General features: G+C 38.3%; 1 protein-coding gene across 3 annotated transcripts in view; it reads right to left on the bottom strand.

The window, feature by feature from the left end:
* Window positions 1–8,079: 8,079 nt before the first annotated feature.
* Window positions 8,080–26,098, bottom strand: part of MAP3K7CL (MAP3K7 C-terminal like) — a 31,437-nt gene continuing 13,418 nt past the window's right edge. For all 3 annotated transcript variants that reach the window (XM_014882024.2, XM_088157204.1, XM_088157187.1), the window contains 2 exons: window positions 19,415–19,530; window positions 8,080–9,868 (listed from right to left, as the gene is read on the bottom strand). In XM_014882024.2, coding sequence (XP_014737510.2) covers window positions 9,688–9,868; window positions 19,415–19,530 — 297 coding nt within the window. In that variant the 3' untranslated portion in view covers window positions 8,080–9,687. The remainder of the gene's footprint in view (window positions 9,869–19,414; window positions 19,531–26,098) is intronic.

The following is a 26,098-nucleotide window of genomic DNA, read 5'->3' as shown; positions in this document are numbered from 1 at the left end:
AATCCTTCTCTTTCCTGTATCAGGAAAGTGCATCATCAGACAAAAACCTCCAAATGCTGAAATAGTAATTGTTCAGTTGTACATGTCATGATAGGTCTGAGCTCACTGCTGTCTGACATTTTATAAAGGCACTCAAAGTTCCTTACCTTTTGTAGGCATATCTTTTAATACTCCTGACTAGGTGGAAAAAAAAAAGAAAAAGTAAAGAAAGGAAAGGAAAGGAAAGGAAAGGAAAGGAAAGGAAAGGAAAGGAAAGGAAAGGAAAGGAAAGGAAAGGAAAGGAAAGGAAAGGAAAGGAAAGGAAAGGAAAGGAAAGGAAAGGAAAGGAAAGGAAAGGAAAGGAAAGGAAAGGAAAGGAAAGGAAAGGAAAGGAAGAGGAAAAGCTTTGAATTTGATTAGTACTGATTAGTGATTCTGATTAGCAAATCAGAAAAGCAGTAACAGGTTCAAGCCAAATTTAAAGGCAGTCTTCCTCCTTCCTGGGTCCAGATACTGGATTATTTTGTGCTTGAACTTGATATATTCTTCCTTCACAATTTATAAAGACCAAAGGAATGAAATCACAAGCAAAATTGTCTGTGGCCACATATGCCTATGTGAAAGCATGCATTTGTGAGGAGAGAGATCTGTGCGCTAAATTGTTGCCAATGCATAAAAATTCTTGGGTTACAGAATAAATTCAGCTGGGAAATATTTTAGCTCTATGTCTTTACTTACCACATGCCAACTGAAAATTTCATTTGCTTATCACACATCCAAATTCAAGTAGCAATTCATGTTGAGAGCAGAGGATCCACCTTTAACCCAAGCACTCCTCCTCTGCCCAGCTCCTACATCAAAAGCAGAAGGTATTTTCTCCAACAAAAGAGTGCCACAACCACAACTTTGGGAAACATTTTATTTCTACATCTCATCTTTGAAGCAGCTGAGATCTCCTCTTGCTGGAAGAACAGGGAGGGGTAAATGGAGAGAGAGAAAAGGAGGAATGGGGCCCATCTGACAGACACCCATGACATTCTTGTCCTAGTCCAGTATTTCTACTACATTTTTCCCAAAAACACAAAGCAAGAGGAGCATTTCTAAATTTTTTAGTAGTATTATGCTGTTAGTCTATCAGTTAAGAACTATTTCAAAATGTATTTTATAGTGCTTTGTAAATACTTGACCTTTCTTCTGTGTTTGCTTGCTTTTTTCCTTTTTAAACTCATACAGTTTCATACAATGACCTTACAGAGTTACTTCATATGGGTTGGCATGGCTGCAGTTGTGTGAGTGGGAACAAACGTGCTTACCAGGAATGACAAAGAGAATGTTTTGTTCACCACTTCTGCATTACAAGCATCTGGCTTGTGTGGCAGCTGCAACTGGATCTAGCCCAGCCCATGGTGCTGCAGAAAGATGGTTTTGTATGCACCTTTACCACAGCAAGGTAAGCACCTCCCTGCTGACAGATGCTGTGAAGACCTTTTTAGCCCCCTGACAGACAGCTGAATGGAAAGGCCCTGTTGCAGTGCAGTGTTTGAAAACTCCAAGCATGTAATTAAATTCCAATGAATCCCAAAACAGTCAAGTTTCAGGCTGAGGCACCAGTCTCTCTGGCCTCAATCCAGCAAAACACTTCAGTGCATGAATAAATCTACTTTGAACAGTCCTATTGGCAAATCAGTGGGAACTACTCATTGCTTCAAGTTAGGTGTATGTTCAAGATATTTGTTTGATGTGGCCACAGTGCCCCATGGTAAGTGCTGTTTGAACCAGAGCCTAAGTCCAGTTTACCATGTGGTGCCTTTCTGGTGCTGCTGATTTCTTACCAGGCAGTCTTGCTCACTTAGACTTGGACACCTTCATTGCAAAAGTAATGTTAAGCACTTTTAAATGCCACTTTCCCATGATAAACATTCAGTGACGATTTCCTTTTGGACAGTAATATAGTGGAAGATTTACTCTGGCAATCAAACTGTGAGTTGAAATTCCCTTGAACAGAATTTACAGGATTAGAAGAATATCATAAACATTGGAAAACACTGCACATACAGTCATACTCAGGACATACAAAGGTCTCAAAAACTGCAAGTAAAAATGGTGTCTTTGGTAAAATCCTCTTTATCTTTTGTCTTCATGTCTCACCTTTAAATACAGTGCAACTAGAATTTTACCTCTTATCATGTTTCAGCCAAATGACGAAACATAACCTTGTTTTATCAATTGAATAACTGAATTTATTAAAATAGAAGACCAAACTTAGTAGCATGTTTTTTCTGCTCTTTTGCCTTTCAGCGTGTTCTAGGAACCCAAATTTTCCAGAAAGAAGTTTGTTCAAATAGACTGTGGAATGTGCAAGAGCCACTAAATTCATTACTGGCAAAGCAGTCCTAATATTCCAGCACAACCACTTCAGGTTGTTGAAACTCCAGCTGTGGTTGGAACCTTGCCTGTGCATTAGGACACTCTTCCGAAGCCTGACACTTCCCCTATTCAGATTACTTAACCTAAATAAAAAGAGAAAAATAGGAAGAGAACATTTGTGCTTTCTTTTAGAAATGCTCACTCGTTAATACCAGCGTGTATGAGATTTAAGGCATATTAAAATTTACCAGAAAAAAAAGAGACACGTTTGCCAGTTGTTCTGTACTGTGTTATTTAAAGCATATTTGACTCTTAGTTATTGTACCATTAAATAAGCACTGCAAAGTGCCTGCAGTTGGTCAGTACTGTCTAAAGCCATATAGGCCAGATTTCTAGGCATATAAATCTATCTGAACTCCAAAAGTAGTTTGAACAAGCAGAGACTTTATTATATAATTGATAGAATTATAGAATCATGGAATCATAGAATGGTTTGGGTTGGAAGGGACCTTAAAGATCATCCAGTTCCACTCCCCTTGCCATAGGCAGGGACATCTTCCTCTAGACCAGGTTTCTCTAAGTTCTGTCTAACCTTTCCTTGAACACTTCTAGGGATGGGCAGCCACAGCTTCTCTGGGCTACCTGTGCCAGGGCCTCAGAAGAAGAATTTTTTCCAAATATCTAACCTAAATCTACCCTGTTTCAGTTTCAGAAATAATGTTTAGTTATGAGTGCTCTCGGCTTTTGTAGGATGCCAGAACTCATTTAACTTGAGTGCTCCTATTAAGTGCTGTTCAATGTTAGGTGTTGAAAACTATACCTCTGTTGAAGTATCTCTAGTATCTTAAAAATATTGGATGTCACTCTTTGTGTAGTTTCAGATGTGATCAGATAGTGATAAATTTGTACACTGACTTTTACCTATTTATACAAAAATTATTTGCTATAAACAAATAAATAAAACTCTACTTGGACAAACATAATTGTACGTTTTCTTAGCTATCTCTGCTTTGTAATAATAATGTCCCATTACCCACCAGAGGGAGCTCAGTCAAATGTAAGGGCCTGTTCCACCAATGTAAATTAGTGAGAGCTATTTGAAGGGTTATAAACAGATTTAAGCAAAATTTTAGCAGTTAGTGCATAGCTGGATGTAATTTATCTTAGCTGGGAATTGTAATGTGGGTCGTTTGGGTTTTTTTTGCTTGAAATTATTTCTAAAAGACATGCTTGTGTTCTTGGCACAGATAATTTCATTGGGAAGTACTTCTTCATATGTGAGTAGCTGGCTTTTATTTTCACAGCCATGGAGGGAACACCCTCCCTGAATATGTCTATTATTTAGAACAGCATTCATACGAGTTTGTCTGAATGTACCTCTGTCTTCCATTAATATTAACATTTGTATTTTTTTTACTGACATCTAATCAGTAAACATATATGCAGATTTACTTGCAGACCAGGAATACAAAAAGGTCTGACCACAAGTCAAGGTTCTTAGCAGGTAATGTTAAATGATGCATTTGCTTCTGACAGCTTGAAAAAGCTCAGAGTGGTTGACTTATTTCAGCTGTCTAGACACAGCAGAGGAATGTGAGAGTCGAAGACCCAAGCTGGGGAGAGCACTGTGATGAAATGACTGGAGAAGTCTGTGGCCACAAGGCAATCTGGGCTGTGCACTGAGGTTTGTCATACACTTGTAGGAAAGTTACAAGACAGGGTGAAAGTTTTTAAATCAAAGAACATCATTGCTGCTATTCCTTCTTGTGAGAAACTGCGGATCTAGTTCATGAAAGTACCAAACTCGACTTGTGCAGTGAAATCAGCAAAAGACCATTAGTGGGGCTGCAGTTCTTTTAGAACTGAAGTGCTCTGGCATCAGTGCAGTTTTAATTCTACACAGGCTATTTATCAAGGTTTTATTTATCTTTAATGCAAATACAGCAGCTGGAATAGAATTGGGCTCAATGACCCTTATGGGACCCTCCCAACTCAAGATTTTCTATGATTCCATGATTACCAGAATAGTCATATCCTGATACTTGTTATTCCTCTTTCTGTAGAAGAACCATCTGCTGTGCTCTGACAGCTGTATCACAGTTGACAAAAACATAACCTTAATGAAGTAAGAAATATACTGGAAGTATTCCAGTATAAAATTTTAGTGTAAGCGAGGCTTGGAAAAGCATTGGGGACACATCCAAACAAAAGCTTCTTAATGCTGAGCTAAGGACAACAGCCTATGCATTCTACTGGTGCAAGCCATAAACAGCCAGAAAGCAAGCAGTTAAGGCAACAGCTCTGTCACCAGTTCCTCTTCCTAGCTGTACCTACTTCCTTTCCATCACTTACAGTTCTCTTATCACTTAACTCATTCTAAGCACCCAAAGCACAGTTTGGCATCTGGCTGCACATTTGTTACATCAGCACACACATCCTCATTTCATTTCCCTAATCCCTGAATTAATATTTAGTATAAAATTCAGACAAATAACTAAATCCATACTCTCATATTTTCTAACCAGTTCAAGGAAACCAAACATGTCTCACAGCAGGCACCTGCAGCTGGTAGAATTCCTTGCTGCCACATACCAGCACCGAACCACAAAACATCATACATAGCATTTGGAAACCACCTTGAGCACATGGTGATCATCAGACCATGTCATAAGATCGTCAGACAACTGGATCTGAGCTCTAGGCTGATGCTGCTTACTCAGTGGGGATAGACTGTGGTCAGAGGGATTACAGGAACTGAGGTTTAGAAGGGGGAACTGATAATTGGTGTGTAGAAAAGCAGAGTGACTCATATGCTAAATCTTGTGCTTTCTACAGAATAAACCATGCAGTGGAGGAAGCCTGGGTTGAGGATAACAGTGATTTGTGAATGGTTGTCATCTTTCATTCATACAGGTACGAGAAACACATGACATTACTTCTTAGGAGCACTGAAGAACCTAGAGGTGACTGTCCCCAGCAAGGTAGGTTTTTCATTCTTATAAAATAATCTACTTTGAATTTAAAGTGTCAGTTACACAGTTCTGGTGTGCACCTGAAAGACCATCTTGATAACACCCAGTTTAACATTGCAAAACCAAGCTACTCAGTGAAGGAAATGGTGAGGTCTAGGCTGCCCCTCCAATTTCCCTCCCTCCATAAAGTTCACAGTGGTGCAATCATGCAGTTGTCTGGTCTTGTCCCAGAGAAGTACATCAAGATGGACAGCAGGGTCCAGCTTTTTGGTACTTGTTCAGCTGTAGTGTTTCATTGCTGCAGACCTTCCAGGCCTGTTATGAAGACAGTTAATAGTTTTATCGTGGGTTTTCCAAGGATATGTATCACCATATCATCCGTGTATGTGCATGCCATGACATTCCACCAGGAAGGAGAAGACCCTCAGAGTTGTGGGTGCACAAGTATGAGTGTGAAAGTATGAGGATGGGAGTGAAAAGTCATGGCAGCACCCAGGTTTTGTCAACGCTCTTCACAGTCTTGCTCTTCCTGTGACATCACTGCCTGGACCAAACATCTCTTTCCCTGCAGCCCTATTCTTCCACCATTTCACATCTTGTACCCCCCACCAGAAAGAGAGGCAAGACTCCTTCAGACAAGTGTTCCCTGTTCCTTTAGACACTCCCACTTTATGTGTTGATCAAGAAAAGTATTTTAGGTAGGGAAAAACACCAAGTGGCTTCATGATTGTTACTGTGACTAGCACATTTCTGCAAGGTGTCCTGTGACTGGAGATGAAGCAGCAAAGGGTGACATGGCAGAGACCCCAACCACACAACTCAAAGGAAGGCTGAGAACAGCCTTCTGTCCCACCCGTCCCCACTGTTAACGCTACATGACAATAAAACTCCTGGTGGAAGGTGACACACTTCCGAAGATCATTAATTCACAAAACCAGACAGAATAGAGGTAATCCTGGAAAGAGAAACATTTTTTAAAAAAAGGCACCGAACTCAAACTCACAGCTCCTTGTCTTCCAGACTTTCTGAGTGTCAAGTCACCCTTGGCTCTGGCTGTTTCAATACTGCATGAGTCATATCCTTGCTAACTGGAAGCCTTGAATTGAGTCTGTTCAGCATTCTTTACGATGGAAGGAAGTTAGATAGCAATGATAGAAAATGGAAAACACAGGTCTTGTTTTTATTTTAAACCCCGTGCTTCACTGTGTCTTAAGTGGTTTAGAAGCAAAAATGCATTTACCATGGTAGTGGCATGCTTACTTTTGCTAACCTGAATAACCTGTATAACAGCAAGAAATACTCTGTCTGTTATACAACTGCAATTCTCACAGGTTGTAGTCACATGTTGTAGAATTGAACCTTTTTTGAGTACTTGATTTCAAAAACTTGCTTCTAAGTTCTTGGGTATAAATAGAAATACAATGAGAAACCATTTTTTAAATAATCGTATTAAACTTGTTTTTGTAGTGTGATACATACAACAGGACCTAATATGCGGACCACTTCAACCAGGACACAAACCATATTGTCTATGTAGAAAATACAAGATCAGTATGATAAATGCTTCATTAAAAAGCTTAATTTCAGCTATTCAGTCAGCAGAGCTCCACTGTATCCAAAGAAAAACTCAGCATGTCAAAATTGCAGACTTACTGAATATGAAAATTTTTCTCACTATTATGCTGTTGATAAACAGATCAAGAGATGGATGATAGATACAGCAGTTACCTCTCAGGTTGTTCCAGCTACCTTTACTCTTTTTTCAACCTGGATAATTTTCTGCGTTATGTTGACTATGCTACATTTTAATTTAACTTGCCTATGAATATTTTTGGAAAATTCCATTTCCCTACCTTCCTGCCTTTGAATTCCACTTCCTCAAATATTTTTTCTTTTAAAAATAGTTTCCAAGAGACACTTTCATTTTTCTTCCTTGGTACTTCCATATCAGTTTTACTCATTTGTATTGTGATTCAATTTCTCTGAGTCCCTGCTCTCAGGCACATGAGCATGTACGCAGGCAAATATGTTCATACAAGGCTGTTATTTTTTACTTTCACCATAATTTACAGCAGGAGGAAAAACTGATTGCACATAGCTACAGTCCAAGTTGAATATAAATCTTTGACTTAAATTAATTTGGGATGATTTAAGAATTTCATATTTATTCAGGCTGGTAGGGTGGACCACACCAAAAATTTGGTGTCTGCACATCTGTAAAATATTTCTTGAATTTTTCTATACTGGTCAGTACCTACAGGTTAGGAAAAACATACTCCCTGACTCTTGTCAGAGAGCTGATTGCCACAAATGAGGCCCAGCTTTCCTTCTCCACCTGACTGTGGCTCTGCCTCAGGTTTTTCTCCCAGCATATGGTTTGTTATTTTTCTGATATCTAAAGCATAGTAACTGCACTTAAATTGGAAATCTCAAGGTGAACACAGTTATTCGTAAGTAAAGGTCTGCTGTCTGATCCATTTGCATCCAAAGCCAGTCTGTCAACAAACTAGTTTTATGTACTTTATATGGTTTTCAATGATTTCACTGAAATCATCCAACTGGGTGATGTTTTCAAGGTTAGAAGGAAAAAACCTTTTACTAAAATGACAAACTATTTTAAAATTAGATTTTTCTTGTTCAAAACATATAAACACAGACAAAAAAAAAGGTAGATTCTAGTTTCTGTGCTGTTCTGTGCTCAAAGCAAAGCTCTGATTTCTCTTCAAGTTATGTTTCCATCAGTGCAAAACTCAAACAAGGCTTTTCCAGCACTTCCAGGCTCAGTATTCCAAGTGGTTTTTATTAACTATGTTTTTTTTTCCTCTTCAACTTCCACAGGGTACAGTGAAAATTGGATCCTCAGATAATAAAAGGAATAAACACAGTGTTACACTGCTCAGGGAGCATCCTAGCAGAAAGCCATGGAGTGGTGATTTCCCAGGTACAGCAGGAAGCAGTGCCAGGTTTGAATGCTGATGCTGCCCTGGCGGCTCAGGAGGAGATGTGGGAACAAGGTTATCCTCTCCTGCTGCCTCTTCATGCTCTCCTGCTGCAGTGCCAGGTGCTTGGAGTAATACAGAGCCAGTTTTCACACCTGTGCTGCAGAGAATACTCTAAGCAATCAGAAAAATTATGGGCAGCTTGTAATTATTTTTTTGTCACATTTGCTGCCAGGAATTGTTCTGATTAACATGAAATTTCATTTTCATGATAGACAAATGATAATAATCAAAGCTAAAGTCCTGGTGCAAATCTTAAGTTCATAGTTTTCAATTAGTAAGACACATTTCAGTACTAATAACACATTAAGTTGAATTCCAAGCTCATGAAGACGTAACAAGCTGAATCTGTCAAGCAGAGTTTAAAATACAAGGTGATTTGAGAACATTCAGATCATAAATCACACATCCACATTTAATGAAAAAAACTGCTGTAGAAATGGAATTAAGTTGATCTAAGAAAATACAGAGATAAATAGAGCAAGTAAAACTGATGTTTTACTTCCCAGTTATTTGTGTATCATAGAACTCCTGTCCCTAGTTACAGCCACTTATGTTTCAAAATAGACCAGAAAATAAGAACAAAAGATCCTCACAATAATTTTACTGACATAGTCTAAGCTGAAACTATGATGAACCTACGATTCTTACATTAATTTTTCATTTCTTGCATGCCAAAAAGTACAATAAAAAGACACTCAAGTAATCTTTACACTTGAGGAAGGAAAGTTTGATCTCACCAGTCTCCTTTTAATTTTATAACTTGCAAATTATCATTGGCAGTGCACTTGTTTGATAAAAAAATGGTTTTGTTACTTCAATTTTTAATGTGCTATTTTTCAGATTTTATACAACAGTGTGAAGATGACATGAAGTATAGTTTTTACTAGTGAAGAGATCTGCTTCAAGATAACTTCCAGACACTTTAGGCATGAGGAAAATAACTTAAAAAGAATTCACCAAACTAAAATTAACATACATTTATTCCATATATTAACATTGTCCCAGCCGTATGCATTAGTATGATCCAAATTTCCAACACAGAGACTATTTATATAATTTTCTAGTGTGTCCATATCTTCTTAAATTGGAAGAAATATGTTTAGAAAAGAAATCTGATCCACTAGAACATATAATGGGGATAGATTAACTTCAATTACATTACTTGAAATAAAACATCCATTATATAACAGATGAAATATCCATTATATTAAGCTACTGGGAGGCAAGCATTACATCAAATATAGACTTCTACATACTCTGTATCTGTAGTAAAGTGTTGTAACATATTAAACAGATATTTATTTTAAAATCTCTTTCCAGCACAGGACCAATCCTGTATGAAGTGCCTCATATGAGCTAGTTGGGAGTTAGGAGGAGCCCTGTCTTTTTTGGTACTGTATCCTGAGCTTTTCCAGTTGCTCCACGCACTGCGTCTGGGCCAGCCTCAGTGTTCGGTTCTCCTCTGTCAGTTCTGCATACTCCTTAGCCAGCTGAGCAGCATCCTTGCTTTCTTTTTCCACTTGTTCCAGTCTGGCAATCAGCTCCTTTCTGACAATTATTAAAAAAACCCCAAATATTAAAAATGGCAGTAGGCAAAAATTTGTTGTCATGTGTTAGGTCAAAGATGGGCTGTGGGTTGTTAACTTACTTTTTACTACTTGAACTTGTGTGAAACAAGGACCTAGAAAATTAAGTTTTTAGAGTCCTGTTTATCCCCTCTAAAAGACTAAACTTCCAAAATCTTGGATAGGTTTGCTGTTCAGTGACCAAGCCTGAAAAATGCTGTGTTTATGTGTCTGTATTTGGGACTGTTCAGAAGAATGGAAGTCTTTGGGGAGACCTTAGAGCCCCTTTCAGTACCAAAAGGGGCTCCAACAGAGCTGGAGAGGGACTCTTGACACAGGCGACAAAACAAAGGAATGGGTTTAAACTGAAAGAGAGCAGGAAATGAAATACTGGGAAGAAATTCTTCCCTTTGAAGGTTGTGAGGCCCTGGCACAGAGCCTGTGGCTGCTGCATCCCTGGAAGTGCTCAAGGCCAGGCTGGATGGGGTTTGGAGCAACCTGGGATAATGGAAGGTGTCCCTGCCCATGGCAAGGGATGGAAGTGGATGAGCTTTAAGGTCCCTCCCAGTCCAAACTATTCTACTGATTGTATGATTCTGTGATTTATAACTTCAGTAAGAGTTGAGCACACAGTTCACAATGGAGAATCAAGTTCTGGAGATGACTTGCTAATACTTTGCCGGAAGAATAAGAATTTATTTTTCTCTTGATACCAGATATCACAGAAAGAGAGGGAGGTGTTTTTGTTTGGTTGGTTAGATTCATCAGTAAGTTCTGTGAAGTGTGCCTGGTTTCCTTTTCTCTGCTACAAACAAATCCAGTAAGTGGTAGGCACTGATTCTGAACTACAGATATTGTTTCTCTAATGCGCTTAGGTTCAGACCTTAGCCTTATTGCTGAGGAAGAGCAATATAGCTGCAAACCTGACCCCTCCTGGTCCTCTTAAATACAGACATAAGAGCATTTAAGCTCTGACTTCTGCATGGAGTCACACAGTGCCCTCTATTCCCAGAGCCGGCCAGGAGCAGGAGTTTCCTATATAGTATCAACTGAAATTACCTCAGCACAAGTTAAGATAAAGGAGGTCTTAAACACACTGAAGGCATGAGTAACTCACAGAGTATCTAATTGCTTTCCCCTTAGTCACCCACCAGGCTAGCCTGGCCTCTGGGTTTCTTTTTCCCTTCAAGTCAAAAATTCACCCGTTACAGGAAGTCTCTTCTAAAGGGTTCTTTTGATCTTTCTATCGCAGAGATTAATTAATCTTTTAACTGTTCATAGCCCTGTGACTTTATTTCTCAGTCACGTCAAAACAATGCTTGTAGATCATCAGTGGGAAGTTGTTAATGCTTTCACAGTGCATAGATTTCACTGCAGTACTTAAAGGAGCCACTTGTCAGGCTAGACCAGTGCTTTCAGACAGGAAATTCCTACAGATTGGGAATTCTATTCCCACAGGTCAGAGTATTCATGAAAAGATAACATTTCTGTGTTTGCTGATCACTTATGTTACTTGTAGCTGAAAAGCTACCACTTCGAGCAGCAAAATTGTAAATCTGGCTTTTGAAAAACACTTCTGTGTGACCTTCTTTCAGGATCAATTCAAAATTCCTCTGTCTTTATTTCAGTTTTCAGTGATAGCAGAATTTGCCCATGGTTTAGTTGACTGTTTACAATCATAGCTACTGCAGTTCAAGGAGTCACAAGTTAGAAGAACAGCCTTGGTACAGCCATTTCTTCCAGCTGTGCTTCCCACAGGTAAAAAATAAAAGAAAAAAAAAAGAGAGAGAGAGAGAAGAGTTAGCAGCTGTTACAGAATTTTAAAATCAGCCAAAGAGGGAGCATATAGGCATCTTCCTATATGATTGTTTTATACTACTGAGGTAATGCAGAGCAGCTATGCTGCAGCAAAGCCTCTTCTTTTTCCTTTCACCAGGTGACAGGTGCATTCAATCAGGCCTTTGAGGGGGAACATCAAGAGGGTATTTTGCTCAGTAGAATTCTGTTTACATTTAACACAATATAGCTGTACAAGTTTTAAACACAGCAAGCCACTAACAGGTTCATTTCTCTGTGGCTGGGCCATTCTAGATCACCCAGTTTTCAAAGTCAAGACAATCTTGCTAGACAGCTCCTATTCATGGGCCAGGGGTCATGGAGGAGTGATTTCACATGAGAAATACATTCAGAGACAATGAGATTTTACAACTCCAGACGCTTGGTTTTTGGGGTTTTTTTTAGTCTCCCTGGACTTCCTGTGGAAGACTTTTAACTCTGGAGACTGAATGAGAACTTCTGCAATATTTCTTTGCAATTATTCTCTGGTACAATGTTGGACTGAAGAGCTAAATTAAGTTATTTCAAATTACATACTGTTAAGTCAGATGTGTCCAGAAAAATGAATTCAGAATCATTCTTCCTTTTCTTACACTCATGAGCTTCTTAAAAGGGAAATGCAGTGAACACGTTACTAGGTAATCAGCATCTTAAAAGCAGGTAAACCTTTTCTGTGGGAACTTTGAGTACTTGAAAAGGAATGGTACTGTCTATCCTGGACTTGAGCCAGAAGAGCCACAGACAGACAGTGTGCAAACTCAGACAGCTCTAGTATTGAAGATCAGTCCTGATTTGATGACATACTCTGCAGGCATGGCTTTCATGCCAGTCTCCAGTAATATTCAAACAGCACTGATAACTTTCCTCCCCCCTCCCCAGGATTTAGCTTTGCCATCAAAAAAACTATAAATGCATTAAAATCGAAATATACTCATTGTTGTAGTCCACACTCTTGGACCTCCCTCTCAGAAAGCAATTTCCTTGCACTGAGGTAGTAAAATTGCCCACTTCTGAGTCAGCAGAACCTACTTAGTCCCTTCCCATCAGGATCAACACCTGTTTACGGGATAGGGTGACGTTTCAGGCTAATACTGTCAGCCTGCCACAGATCTAAAATTAGAGAACGAGGGAATTGCTAAATGTTATGAATGGTGTAGTTTACGGAGCTCACAAAAGGATGAGGACAGTAACTAACATTTACATCTGATCTAATCCAAGATTTGAACTTATCTTTCAGAGGTTAAAGAACACCATACTAAGCTCTTGCACCATCTAGACTTTGTTGTGGATGCTTAATAAATAGATGTATCACTGTGTAATCTGTGTTTTCCGTTAATGGTTACCCCAAGTTTAAATATTAACAGTATTGATAAGGTATATTCTAAACTAGTGCTGAGGTACTCAAAGCTTCGAGACAATCTGTAACGTGCACTTGAATTGTTCTTTTTTGGGGAGGGTTTTGGGAGGCAACATTAGTGATTTGCATCATAAACCGATAAACCACAAGCAGGAGAAAAACACAGCATGGTCTTAGAGAAATTATTTCTCTTGTACTGGCCTTAATGACTAAACATGCAGAGAACAGAGTTCCTCAACATTCCTATTCACAAGGAATAAATACAAAGAAAAGTGGCAGACTAAGCAGATATATCTGTCTGGAGATAAGTGTATTTAGAGATGGACTAGACATAAGGAAAACAGTTTCCACAATACAAAGGATCAGATTTGTCTTCCCCCCTGCTGTGAACAAGGTATTCAGGATCATGCATCTGCGGCAGTTCAGTATCTTCTCCAACAACTGGTGTGTACTGGTGGCCATAAGATCATTTTCTCTTCTCACATTTGGCATGGCTTTCCCATCAGGGGGAATTATGAGACCCTGTAAGGTAACTGCTGTCTGAGGAGACTGTCCTTGCGTGTTCAAAGTCTACCAGTTAATTTAAAAACAGCATAATTAAAGACTGCTTTAATGTAAATGAAAATGTGTCTCAGATGCCAACACATAAAAGGTCATAGGATGACAGAATAGTTCAAGTTGGAAAGGACCTTACAAAGGCAAGGACACTTCTTCTAGAAGAGGAGGTCTCTCTTTGTATTAGAAAAGCTGTAATTTAATTTCTAGTATTTGGCAAGTAACATATATTTTGCATACATGAGAGATGATGAAAAAACAGGTCTAGATGGGAAAATTAATGAGCTAAACCACTGCCTTTAAGGTTTACACCAATCTTTTCCTGAAGTACTTGGAAGTCTGAAAACTAGTTGTTTTCACAGTGTTGGGAAAGACACTCAGGAAACAGTGTACCTGGAGAAATCTTCTGGACTAAAAAGCATAGAAACAGTCCTGTGATCATGAAAGCAAGCTAAAACATATGAAAGGCTCCCACATAATTAATCAGACATCTCCATTGCATGTCATTTGCCAAGAGGGTCCCTGGGATCCTGGATTTTATCATCAATAGCGTGTCCAGCAGGACCAGGGCAGTGACTGTTCCCCTGCTGGGCACTGCTGAGGCCACATCTCAAGTCCTGAGTCCAGTTCTGGGCCTCTCACTACCAGAGAGACATTAAGGGGCTGGAGTGTGTCTAGAGAAGGGAATGGAGCTGGGGAAAGGTCTGGACCACCACAGCAGCTGAAGGAGCTGTGCTGGCTCAGCCTGGAGGAAAGGAGGCTCAGGGAGACCTTTTCACTCTCCACAACTCCTTGTTGAGGAGGGTAAAGCCTGGTAGGGGTTGGGCTCTGCTTCCAGGGAACAAGGGACAGGGTAAGAGGAAATGGACTATAGTTGTGCCAGGGGAGGTTCAGATTAGATATCAGGAAAAACTTTTTAATTGAAAGGTTTGTCAAACACTGGAATGGGCTGCCCAGGGAAATGGTTGAGCCACCATCCCTGGAGGTGTTAAAAAACATGTGGAGGTGGCATTTGAGGACACAGTTTAATGGTGAACAGGGAGGTGGTGCTGGGTTAGTAGTTGGGCATGATAATCCTAAAGGTCTTTTCCAATCTTAACAATTCTATGATTCTATGTCTACTCTAATGTGTAAAAGAAGGAAAGAAATCATATCCATGGCCAAGAAAACGAGTGATCCTAAACAAGGTGGTGATCAAATTATATTTTCTGTAGAGTTATATTAGAATTGTCTAGGAGAGGAAAAAGAGATAACCATCCAGTGCTAAGAATATAAGATACAGCTAGCAACCATGGCAACTCTAATATTTAACTACATAATCCAGGGTCATTATCTAGTAATAGCAATATAACAAGTGCTCAAAATAACCAGCCATCTCATCCCTTTCACCCAAAGTTAGATACCCAAAACCATCTGCTATGGAAATACGTGTGTGTTTCTGGAACATAAATTAAATTACATTCTGTGCCCTAAATGTGGTGTGTTCTCGCTTCCACACCCTTTTCTTTATTTTCAATCATGTCTCCCATTCCAGAGTGGTTTTTCCCCTTGTACTACGTATTGCTGGCATAAATGTGAAAAGTTTGAGTAAATACAGCAAAGCTATGATTAAACGAGCAAAAAAATCTACCCAATGTTCTTTCAAATTCTTGCTTCCTTTTTTGTTCTTGAGTAACTTCTTTCTCCATCCTTACTAGCTTTGTCCTTTGATTTTCCCTTTTTTGAAACTGCAGCCTCTTTCTCTCTCTCACATTTCCCATTTTCCTGTGAAATATTTGTCATCTTCTCTCCCACTGCCAGCCTAGTATATTCTCTTGCTATCTATATTGCAAAAAAGAGAAAAAGTAAGCTTTGTTCTTGCCTTGATGGAAAGTAATTTCTGTAATTTTGCTTCACTGACTTTTTACTTCGGCCATGCTTGATGCTCACATTACATGTCAAGCTAAGCAGAAGTAAAAGCTGTAAAAGAATCAATGTTTTTCACTATTGTTAAAACAATGTTTGAGAACTTTCTATTTCTTGTAAAATAATATTAAAATATACCTGCATATCTTATTTTATGTATGAAGGGGTTTTGTTTGGTTTTTTTTTTAATTAAAAAGCTCTAATATCCTTAGAGATAATTATGTCCGGTTAATAATATTTCTTCTTCCTAGTCAACAAATAAAAAAATATTTGCTCAATCAATTTTCTGCTTTTTTCCTGTCAGTCATAGCCTTCAGCATTCTGCGTGTACTATCAGCAGGCATCACAGCTACAGCTGTGAGCTACAGCTCACTGCCAGGTGAGACCGTGGAGAGAAGTTGGGAGCACTGGCAAGGGTATCGTCCAACAGCACTTGTGATTGCTTTTGGTAAAAATGTACACTGAAAACCACTATAAAAGCTGTTTGTTCCCATTACAAGGGATGCAACTTGATCATTATCCGTTTAATCAAAATAATATTTAAGAGAAATAGACAATAGATAGCAGGTAGACATAGTAGACATACGTGCAAATTCAAATTTAGAAGACACCCACAGCAGGGGCAAACTATAGAAAACTGTAAACTCCATTTTTTCAATTTGATTGTAATTGGTTTTGAGGCTAAAAGCTTGTGCATCTTATCAGGCTTTTTAGATAAGTCAAAGCATTCTTCCCTTTTGAAAATGGCATACTCAATACTTCCATACTCAATACTTATAGGACAGTCAGGGCTGTCTGGGCACCCATTTCCAGTGCCCCAACATCCTCACATGGAAGAATTTCTTCTTAATATCCAATCCAAACCTACTCTCTATCAGTTTAAAACTGTTCTGCCTTTTCCTATCTCTACATGCCCTTGTAAATAATCTCTCTCCATCTTTCTTGTAGGCTCCTTTCAGGTACTGAAAGGCCACAATTATAAGGTGCATATGTAAGTATATTAATATATAAGTATATACACATGTATATATATAGATATATATACACATATGTACACACTCAATGCAAAACATGCATGCCATCTCAGCCTTATAATCCATTCTTTATTCAGTACATGCTAGCCTCTAAATTATTTTTAACTCTTTTACTGTAAGTGCTGAGAATGTTTTTACATATAAATCAGTGAAAACAAGAGCAAAACTCTCTTTTACTTCTGGCTTACTCCTTTGCTCCACTCTCATACTCCCTTTCTATCTAGTTTTAGATAAAAATCAAGGCTATCATGTTCAGGTTTGTTTGCTTACATGTGTATAGAGTTACATGAGTCCTAATAACTTTCTAATCCACTTTTCAATTTCAACCAAACTTCATGTGGTAGAGATCCCAATTAGTTTCTGGAGGATTTAATAAAAACAGAATGCTACAGAAAGGAAAGATATGCAATGAAGGAAGGCAGTTTCATGAGATCCACTCCAAAAGACTACAAAATGGATGATCAACCTGGAGGAAAGAGTTAAAAACAGTCCACATCTGGAGAAAAAATATCTTCAGTTGGCATTTGCAGCTTGTTAAACCTCAAAATCAGGCAACCACAGTGCACCAGCTTGTAGGAAATTAAACATCTTTGATCCCAGTGCTGTAGGATCACTTTTTCAAATTAAGACATGGGAGGTGTGAAAGGTGCTGCCCTGATATTTGTCATGTTTAGACATTTCACAGCTACTCGGCATGTGAACAAAAGGCTGCAAATACGTAATTAGAAAGTACATACGAATCTAAATAATATAATTCCATTTGTTGCTAATACGGCCATCCGTAACATATGTTTACTGAGGCATGGAATTCCCAGAACAGGTTCAGCAAAGATAGCAGTGGTGGAAGCTTCCTGGCATTGTTCCATGTTGACATCCACTGGTGGAATGAAGGAAAATGCTAGCCTGAAGCCCTTTAATTCACCCAGGATAAGCACCACTGAGAGTCTGACCTCTGGACTCAGAGGTTGATTAGGATCGTTGTGAGTTCAGGTAAACAATTTTGTGCATGTACTTGCTGTTCTCAAGAAGCAAACCGTTTCTAATTTAGCTAGTACCACAGACTTACAGATTAAAAAAAATTGCATTCAAGCAGCAACTTTTTTTTATTCCAGGAAGTGCAAAAATATACACGAATGTCTCATTATCATGGGCCAATAATAATGATAATAATAATAATAATGGATTTATATTAGTGGACTCTAAAACCCAAATGATTGGAGGCTACCTATGGTATTTATATAACTAAAGTCAAGCACTTAAACAATCATTTAATATTTTATATTGTGCTTGGATTTTCAGAGTAGACAAAGACACACGGTTTCCACTGAATTGATTGCTAAAAACATATGTAAGCAGCTTATATCAGACAACCAAATTTGAAAAATCATTGCAAATTTAAAAAAAATTACTTATCTTTCAATCTTTTTAAAAATACCAATTGCTTTTGATTGGCCAGGTTCAATTAATGGTGAATCAAATGCAAACGCTGCAAATATGAATCAAATGCAAAATGCATTTTCCCATGACATTGGACATTTCTCTTTTAGCTTTTGTTCCAGTCTGTCAGCATCTGAGTGCCACACAGATCCTCCAGTAAAAGGGGATTTGGAGTGGGAAACTTCAGCTAGCTTTGTCACTTAAGGCAGAAAGTAACTATATTGTGCCTATAGCCATGAATATTGATAAAGACATCTCACTTTCTTACCCTGCACAGTTTGGATTTCAGAGAGTTGTTTGATTGTCTTGTAAGACTATGGGATGTCAACAGTTTCCCTCCCATCATCTTGCTTCTGCAGCTGAAGATTCCCATGGATGCAAACTTGGCTGAACTGCAAGTTCATCTGGGCAGAGATTCTACTACTCACCTTCTTTCCTCTCTCTGAATTTCTTTTTCAGGTTTCTTGTGGAAAGGGATTGACAGCCAGAGTGCACTTTGCCATTTAATTGTCAAGCAAAAGATGACAAGGCAATGAGCACAGGCCATAGACAAGAAAAAAGTCTCCAGCTTATTCACTTTGGGTATGAACACCTGAAATGCCAATGTATATTGAACCAGTGGATACAAAAACAAAGCACGTCACAGAAACATGTTTACTAATATTGTCAGGTATTTTAAGCCTTAACGAGGATCCATTTTGTTCTTCATTAAAGTGTGCAACATTTATTGAAAAAACTAAAATTGAAAAGGAATCTGCACCAGCTGAACTGGATTGTTATATGACCTGGAGGCTTGCCAGTGAAGGTTTTAAGGGACATCCACAAAACTGAGGGCCCAAAACTATGACAGCCCTTAATGGCCTCAGTTGATCCTCTAGAGCAATGGCCAACTTGTGCTCTACTGTGACCATAAGGCAGAGGCATGAAATCATAGGATCATAGAATGGTTTGGGTTAGAAGGGACCCCAAAGATAAACCAGTTCCAACTATGTGCCACAATCAGGGGACACCTTCCACTAGACCAGGTTGCTCCAAGCCTGTCCAACCTGGCCTTGAACATTTCCAGGGTTTGCACAGTCACAGCTTCTCTGGGCAACCTGTGCCAGGGCCTCACCACTCACAGGGAAGAATGTCTTCCCAACATTCCATCTATCCCTACCCAGTCAGTTTGAACCATTGCCCTTGTCCTGTCACTCCAGGCCCTTATAAATAGTGTCTCTCCATCTTTCTTGTAGGCTTCCTCCAGATACTGGAAGGCCACAGTTATAATATATGTATAAATAAGTATATATATATAAGTATATATTAATATAAGGTCAGAAAATACAATGTTAAACCTTCATGTTTCAAACAGGGTTTTACAAAGAGAATATACGACAGTAAATCCTTTGGGAAGGTTACTCACTTTCTCTCTTCCAGCAGAGCAATTTCTTTCTTGACCTCATGGTACTCTTCTGCTATTTTGCAGTGCTGTTTATACACCTGCATAGATTCCTTAGAGTCATGACAAGGAGGCAGAGGCTTTAAGAAAACAAAAAGAAGAAGAAAAAAACCCCACTGTTTTTTGAATGAAATATTATGTAAAACTCCACACATATTTTAAAAGATACAATATTTATCTAAATTTCTGTGAGAATACCTCAAGAATTTTTTCCCTCAACTGCAGTATATGGCAAACTATTTCTAGTGATGGCCTTTCATGGAAAGAAAAAAAACCAAAACAGTTCCCTGAATATGTGTAAAACTTCAAACATATGTGTAAAACTTCAAACTTTGTGAGAAATTTCAGAACTCTCCTTATCAGCTTTGCAAAATATCCCTGACGATTTTTCAAAGAAGGATTTCTCCCTTACCTCCCTTTTTTTTCAGCTGGACTGGTATGTAAATGCTAAAGCTGATGCTTTAGCCAGACCTATCACATACATCTTTTACACTGCCAGGAACTGACATCATTGCAGCAAGATCAACTTTTTTTCAATGCACACTGAATGTAATAAATATGCCAAATAAAAGCAAGGTGTTCTAGGACTCTTTATGTGAATTTCATCAAAATCCTTGAAAATATATTTTGGTTAAATGTAGGTGCTTTTGGTCCTTAAAAAAGAATGCATCTTAATTCAGGCTTCAGGTTTAACTGTCACATTTTGGTTATAGCCCTTTCAGGAAGTATTTTTAAGTGATTAGCCATGAATCTATTGACTGTAAATGAACTCCAAATAGCCTGCTTGAGCCACCTGTTTGAAGTAAAAGGAAACACTTAAAATAGTTCTTTTACTGCTCAGTTAAATAACATCCAATTGCATTTCACAATATTAGTAGATTATTTTGCATTTCTTGCTGTCCTACCTTGACTCTTCTGTATAGTATAATATTCCCTTAACAATATTATTAGGAAAAGAAAAGCACAACTATTCAGACTTTTCTTATATATGATCTTGTAATCCTTTCTTTTATCTAAACTGGAAATTTAAATTTTACCAAACATATTCAGAGACAAAGATTAAAAACATTTTTGTTCAGGAGACAGGGTAAGCTGGCTTCAGACCTAACCCAAAGCACAAGTGTAACTAATGTATGGAGCTTGTAGTTGGTATGTGATTCCTCACTGAAATTTTAACACAGACACTCGTATTCCATGTTCTAAATGTAACACTGTTGCAGCAGAACTGTTTCATAGCACATTATTTCATTCTCCCTGATCTTGGAGATTTTGGGAACCCAGGGAAAGGGCAGCCCAAATCTTGATGAATCTAATCCCTAGAAAAGGGCTTTTAATTGCATTTCAGTGTGGATGAGCAAGAGCACCATTCATATAGGCACCCAAATAATAAGCATAAATTTAGCAAGACTGAATATAGAAGTCTCAGTGCTCTAATCCAAGAATGCGTGGATGAGCCAAAGCAGCATCTCTGCTGTCTACCAGATATCAGCCACCACCAAGTGCGTCACAATAAAACAATTTCGAACAGTACCAAGGGGAAAGTCCCCAAACAGTGATACTTCAGAAGAAAAGCACAACAAAACAAAGCAAAAAACACCTTGGATTTCCTTCCAATTTAGTTTCCGCTAATCTGGCTGGTTTAAACCATTTTAAAAATTAAAAGAGTGTTCAGTTTCTATATTCCAGCTTCCCACTCAAAAGTTATATATAGAGAGCTAAAAATTATCTAGTCATGCTGAAACTTGGTATCTAAGTCTCACTTAGAACCAGTTGCTGACTTTTAAACCCCTTCCTATTGTTGTTTCCTCTTCAGTGACATTTTTTCTTACACTGATATTTTAATACTTAAATTAAACTTAAAACAAATTATACAATCAGTTTACTAATTTCTATTCAATTATTTTAAATTTGTCTGATGGTAGTAAGGAGTATATCAAGAATATTTTAAATTATTAGTGTATTTTTCTTTAAAACATAAACGTGATTATGTTTTCAAATGACCAGATAGAATATCAGTGGATCATATCATAGAGTGGTTTGGGTTGGAAAGGACCTTCAAGAGCATCTAGTTCTAGACCCTTTGTCATGGGCAGGAGCACCTCCCATTAGACCAGGTTGCTTCAAGCCCTGTCCAACCTGGTCTTGAACATTTCCAGGGATGGGGCAGCCAGAATTGGAGAATTTGGTTTGCTCCTCTGTAATTTGGAAACTTCTAAGAAAAGCTCCAGAGATATTATCTACAGCATCCATGAGTAATTTCTGGTCAGTAGGATATGAAACAGGCATATTTAGCAAACACCTTCTACTGTAGTAACACGGGAAACGGAGAGATACAAATCTCCATTCCACCTGGAAGGACTTTTTTATCTGTCTGTGGCCAGGCAATGAGAAGTACTGCAGATACTGCAGTACAGAAGGCCCAATGGCATTCCATAAGTCTGCATAAAATTTTAATGTTAAGAGATTGCTAGATTACTGTGGTGGCTAATTTCAGAAGGCCTTAATAAAGTTCAATTTGCAGTGGTTTTTTTTTCTCACTCAGAAACAAATAGCCATACTTTAACTTCCTCTTATGACAGCCTGAGCTTGCTACTTCATTAAGTACCTTGCCTGTCCATAAATTAATATAAATAAAAGCATACCTGTTAGACAGGCAAAAAACATCCCTGCCAAAGTAAGTTACATTTAATGGCAACAGTTGCTACTTTTCATCCTGTTTATTTCAGGCTTCAGTGTCATCCACCCTCATTTTCCTGTGCTGGCAAAAAAAGCACATGCAGCATCTCTGATTTTGTTCACAAAGCTAGTACAAAAGCTACAGCTATAAGTTATACTGGTCTAGCCTATTATGCCTGATTTTCAACAAGGTCTGATTTTTCCTTGCATTTTTTTGAGTAACTCACGGTAACGCTGACAAACGTTCTTCAGAATTCAGCAAGTAGGCACGAAGAGATCCTTTTATAGACCACTGTGTAACTGCACATATATATGTAGATCTTTACAAGACACATGTACTGTTTACTTAGACTTTCGATCAGAATCCAGATATGAAAGATATTGGAAGATGACATGCTAAAACAGTTCATGAAGAAACAGAAAATCACAGAACGGTTTGGGTTGGAATGGGACCTGCTTTCCTTGTAGGAGAGGTGCTCCATTCCTTTAATCATCGGGGTGGCCTGTCTGCTTTTTAAGGCAGGTTGAAGGAAGTCTTCTAAATAAAATCTTTGCTGGGGTGACACAGAATGAAAGTTTTCAGGTTTGGGGTTTGGTTTTTTTTGCTTCCTTCGCATGACAAGTTCTTTTGCCTTGTCATACAAAAATCAGCATTCCATATCCACAAAAGCTGTATAGTTGACAGCGCCACTCAACCATTCTAAAACTTTAAAACGGTTGATTTTTAAATTCACCATCGTTTATTTGCCTTTACGTGTTTGTTTAACCATGAAAAAAATTTTAACTTTCTCCTGAAAAAGTTGAAGTTTCAAGAAAAAATTGTATCAGGCAGTTTTTCCAGCTCTTGTGAACTTGTCTAGAAGTCTTCAGCACTGATCTAATTAAAGAGTGCTGTATTGCTTTTTGTAAATTTGGTAACTTTCAGCTGAACTCTTCTGGAAAAGTGGAAAATCCAATGCCAATATTTTGAATGTGGCCTATGTTCATTATATGACCTTGCACACTCATCTATGACAGAAAAAACCCACATTGTGCCGAGCAAAAATAGCACATTGCAGCTACTTTTTGTTGTGCAACTGGAACTCTTCCACTACTTTCAGATACCCATCTTAGGATACATATAGTTTAGTGGTGTTTTTTTACTATGAAAGTAAAAAGTTCTCTTTCCTCCAAACAATTCAGGTCAACTGGATGAGAGCCATTGTGAGTTTTGCTCTCCTTCCTGGGAGATTTTCTATTCTTTTCTAACCTTAGTATGATGTTCTGACTTGGTGAACATGCACACATGCATAAAATGGTCTTACATAATCTAAGACCAAGGTTATCACAGCAGCATTATGGGAGACTTATGAAATTCATAGGCAATCAAATCTTATTATAGAGCAACTCAGTGCTCTAGGAATTCTCATGGAAATCAATACATAGTAAAAAAAAAATACAGCATCCTCCTTAAAAACACCGTATTCTTTTAAACTTTCTAAAATAAATTTATGTGCCTAACAAGAATCCTGGCATTGAGTAGAAGCAATTAAAGTTGCAGAGTAAACAAGGTTTCTGCTAAATGTTTATATCACACACAACACATTGCCCCTTTCATAACATTTTCATTACTTCTTTTATATGAGCATTTTCTACTAAAGGAAGAAAAACTATCCTTTAACTTAAAAACCTGATATTATAAATGGTTGAAACTTTTTCTCTGTTGCAGCAATTTTATAGTCATCTAACTACACACATTTGCAAAACAAAATATGACATAAATGTCTCTCAAGCTCACAATTTCATGAAAACACACCACAGAACCACTGAATTGTTTTGTGTTGGAAAGGACTTTAAAGATCACCTTGTTCCAACCCCCTGCCAGCGACACCTTTCACTAGACCATATTGCTCAGAGTCCCATCCAACCTGGTTTTGAAAGATAAAGAGTTATATAACACCCTGTGTATACAAATATGACTTGTGTTCTTCCCTCTTCAGCATCAAGCTCTCAGCTGGAATAAAGATTTTGATGGAGAACAGAGAGATGACCTGAGCAAGTCACAGGAAGTGCTGGAATGGGGCAGGCAATGCACAGGGCATAGCAATGCAGGTACTTAACACCAGATACCCTCCTCTCCATTCAGTGACCTGAACAACGAGGCCTTGGATGCTGATGTATGTTTCTAAATACAGCAGATAACCCGTAGTAAAGTGTCTGTCAGAGGGGTCACTATGCAGCTAATGAAGGAAGTGACTTCCAAGGACCCATCCAGCTTCTACACAAAGCAAAGGTTAAAGTTTCACAGTGACAGAGTGACAGGTGTAACCAGCCTACCATTGCTGCACTACCCACCACATGGTGCACACATGAGAGAGGGGAAAAACACCAAAGCTCAAATAAGCAGGTATTGCTCGTCAGTGGGAAGAGAATAATTTCCAATACTGCAAACAAAAGGAATTGAAAGCAAGAAGCTTATTAATATGAGTTTTGTTTCACTGATAACTTAGCAGGAAGTTATTTTAGTTGTGTGTGTGTGTGTGGTTTTTTTTTAATAATAAAGCTGCAAATACAGCTTAAATTGATCTGTTTTCATATTTAGGGCTTTCATGTCTGGTTGGCCACATATCAGTTTTGATTTAGAGTAGTTATTTTCTTACAAATTGCTTCTTGGAATATGTAGAAAAATGTAACATTCAAAAAAGTAATTTGAAAATAAACATGTTAGTCTGAAGCTAGCTAGTACATCAGAACACACAGACTGATCATTTATATTCTTCAGAAAGAAGCTGCAGCTAGGACTGTCCTTTAGTAAGAGTCCTTGTAGAGCATTAGCTTTTTTTGCTATGTCTCGGAGAAAGACCTTCTCTCCAGGCAATCCCACCTCCACCACTGCCGAGCTGGGTGCCTGGACAGGGCTTGTTACCCTGCCAAGGGGAGGCTGCACTGAACTTTGCCCTGCCATCTGATACTGCTGCCCAGGGAATAGGTATGGAAGGATTGTGGGAGGAAAAGTGGGACCACTAGGTAATTCTGCTCAAATAGCCAAGTTGTCTGCCAAGGCCTAACATAGGAGGACGAGGGCTCGAAGCCTAAAACAGAGGTGCAAATTGCTTGGTACTCAGGCTGTGGTCTGCTGCCTGCATGCATAGAATTCTAAGGCTCTGGTTTTCCAAGTGACTCGCTGAACTTACATAGCTTTCAAGCCGCTTTCAAAATCCAGCTTAAAGATCAGCTAATTTAGGCTTTTTGTTGGTTTATTTTAAAAACAAGTTTCAAAATTTTCCTTTGTATGCCTGAAATATGTAAAGTTATTACTTTTTTTTTAAGGTGCCTATTACTATACAGCCACATAACCTGCATTTATAGTTTGCTTCTTTAAATAAAATTGAAATGTTTTTGACGGTATTTATGGCACACTGATGAAAATCTTGTGGCTCTAAGATACAATATTTTTACTATGAGCATGTTTACCAGCATTCTTACAAATTCAAGCATTTCAGCCTGCTATTGCCACAGTTAATTAAAAGCTGCATTTACACAACCCTTCATGTGTGTGCTCTATATTAGCACACTTTGGGATAGAAAAAAGCATGGATGGAATGACAAGGCACACCACCATTCACTGCTTCTGCAGGTCCTGATGAAGCCCATTTTACTTGTTTCTGTAATACAGGAAAATACCTCTTTCAAAGCTGGCATGAATTGCAAACACATGCCATAGAGTTCTGACAAACCTGCAGCAGTTTGGATTGTAGTAATTGAAAAGAACATAATTAATAAGAAATGTAACAAGGTAAATGATAACTCTGTAACAGTTATCACTTGTTTGAAATTTAAAGCAGATTAAAAATATTGTAATTAGATGGAATAGTTATCACATGAAGCTGTGATCCGGATTGAAAAATGCAAGGAAATTCAAGTTTTTATTGCTAAATTTGAATGCAATGTTACCTCTGCATCAGCTCAGAACCCTGCCCTTGGATAAACATA

This window comes from Sturnus vulgaris, chromosome 2 (genome assembly GCF_052056855.1).
Source record: "Sturnus vulgaris isolate bStuVul1 chromosome 2, bStuVul1.hap1, whole genome shotgun sequence".
NCBI classification, from domain to species: Eukaryota; Metazoa; Chordata; class Aves; order Passeriformes; family Sturnidae; genus Sturnus; species Sturnus vulgaris.
The sequence above is the reverse complement of the archived record's forward strand: the minus strand, read 5'-3'. Positions and strand labels throughout refer to the sequence as shown.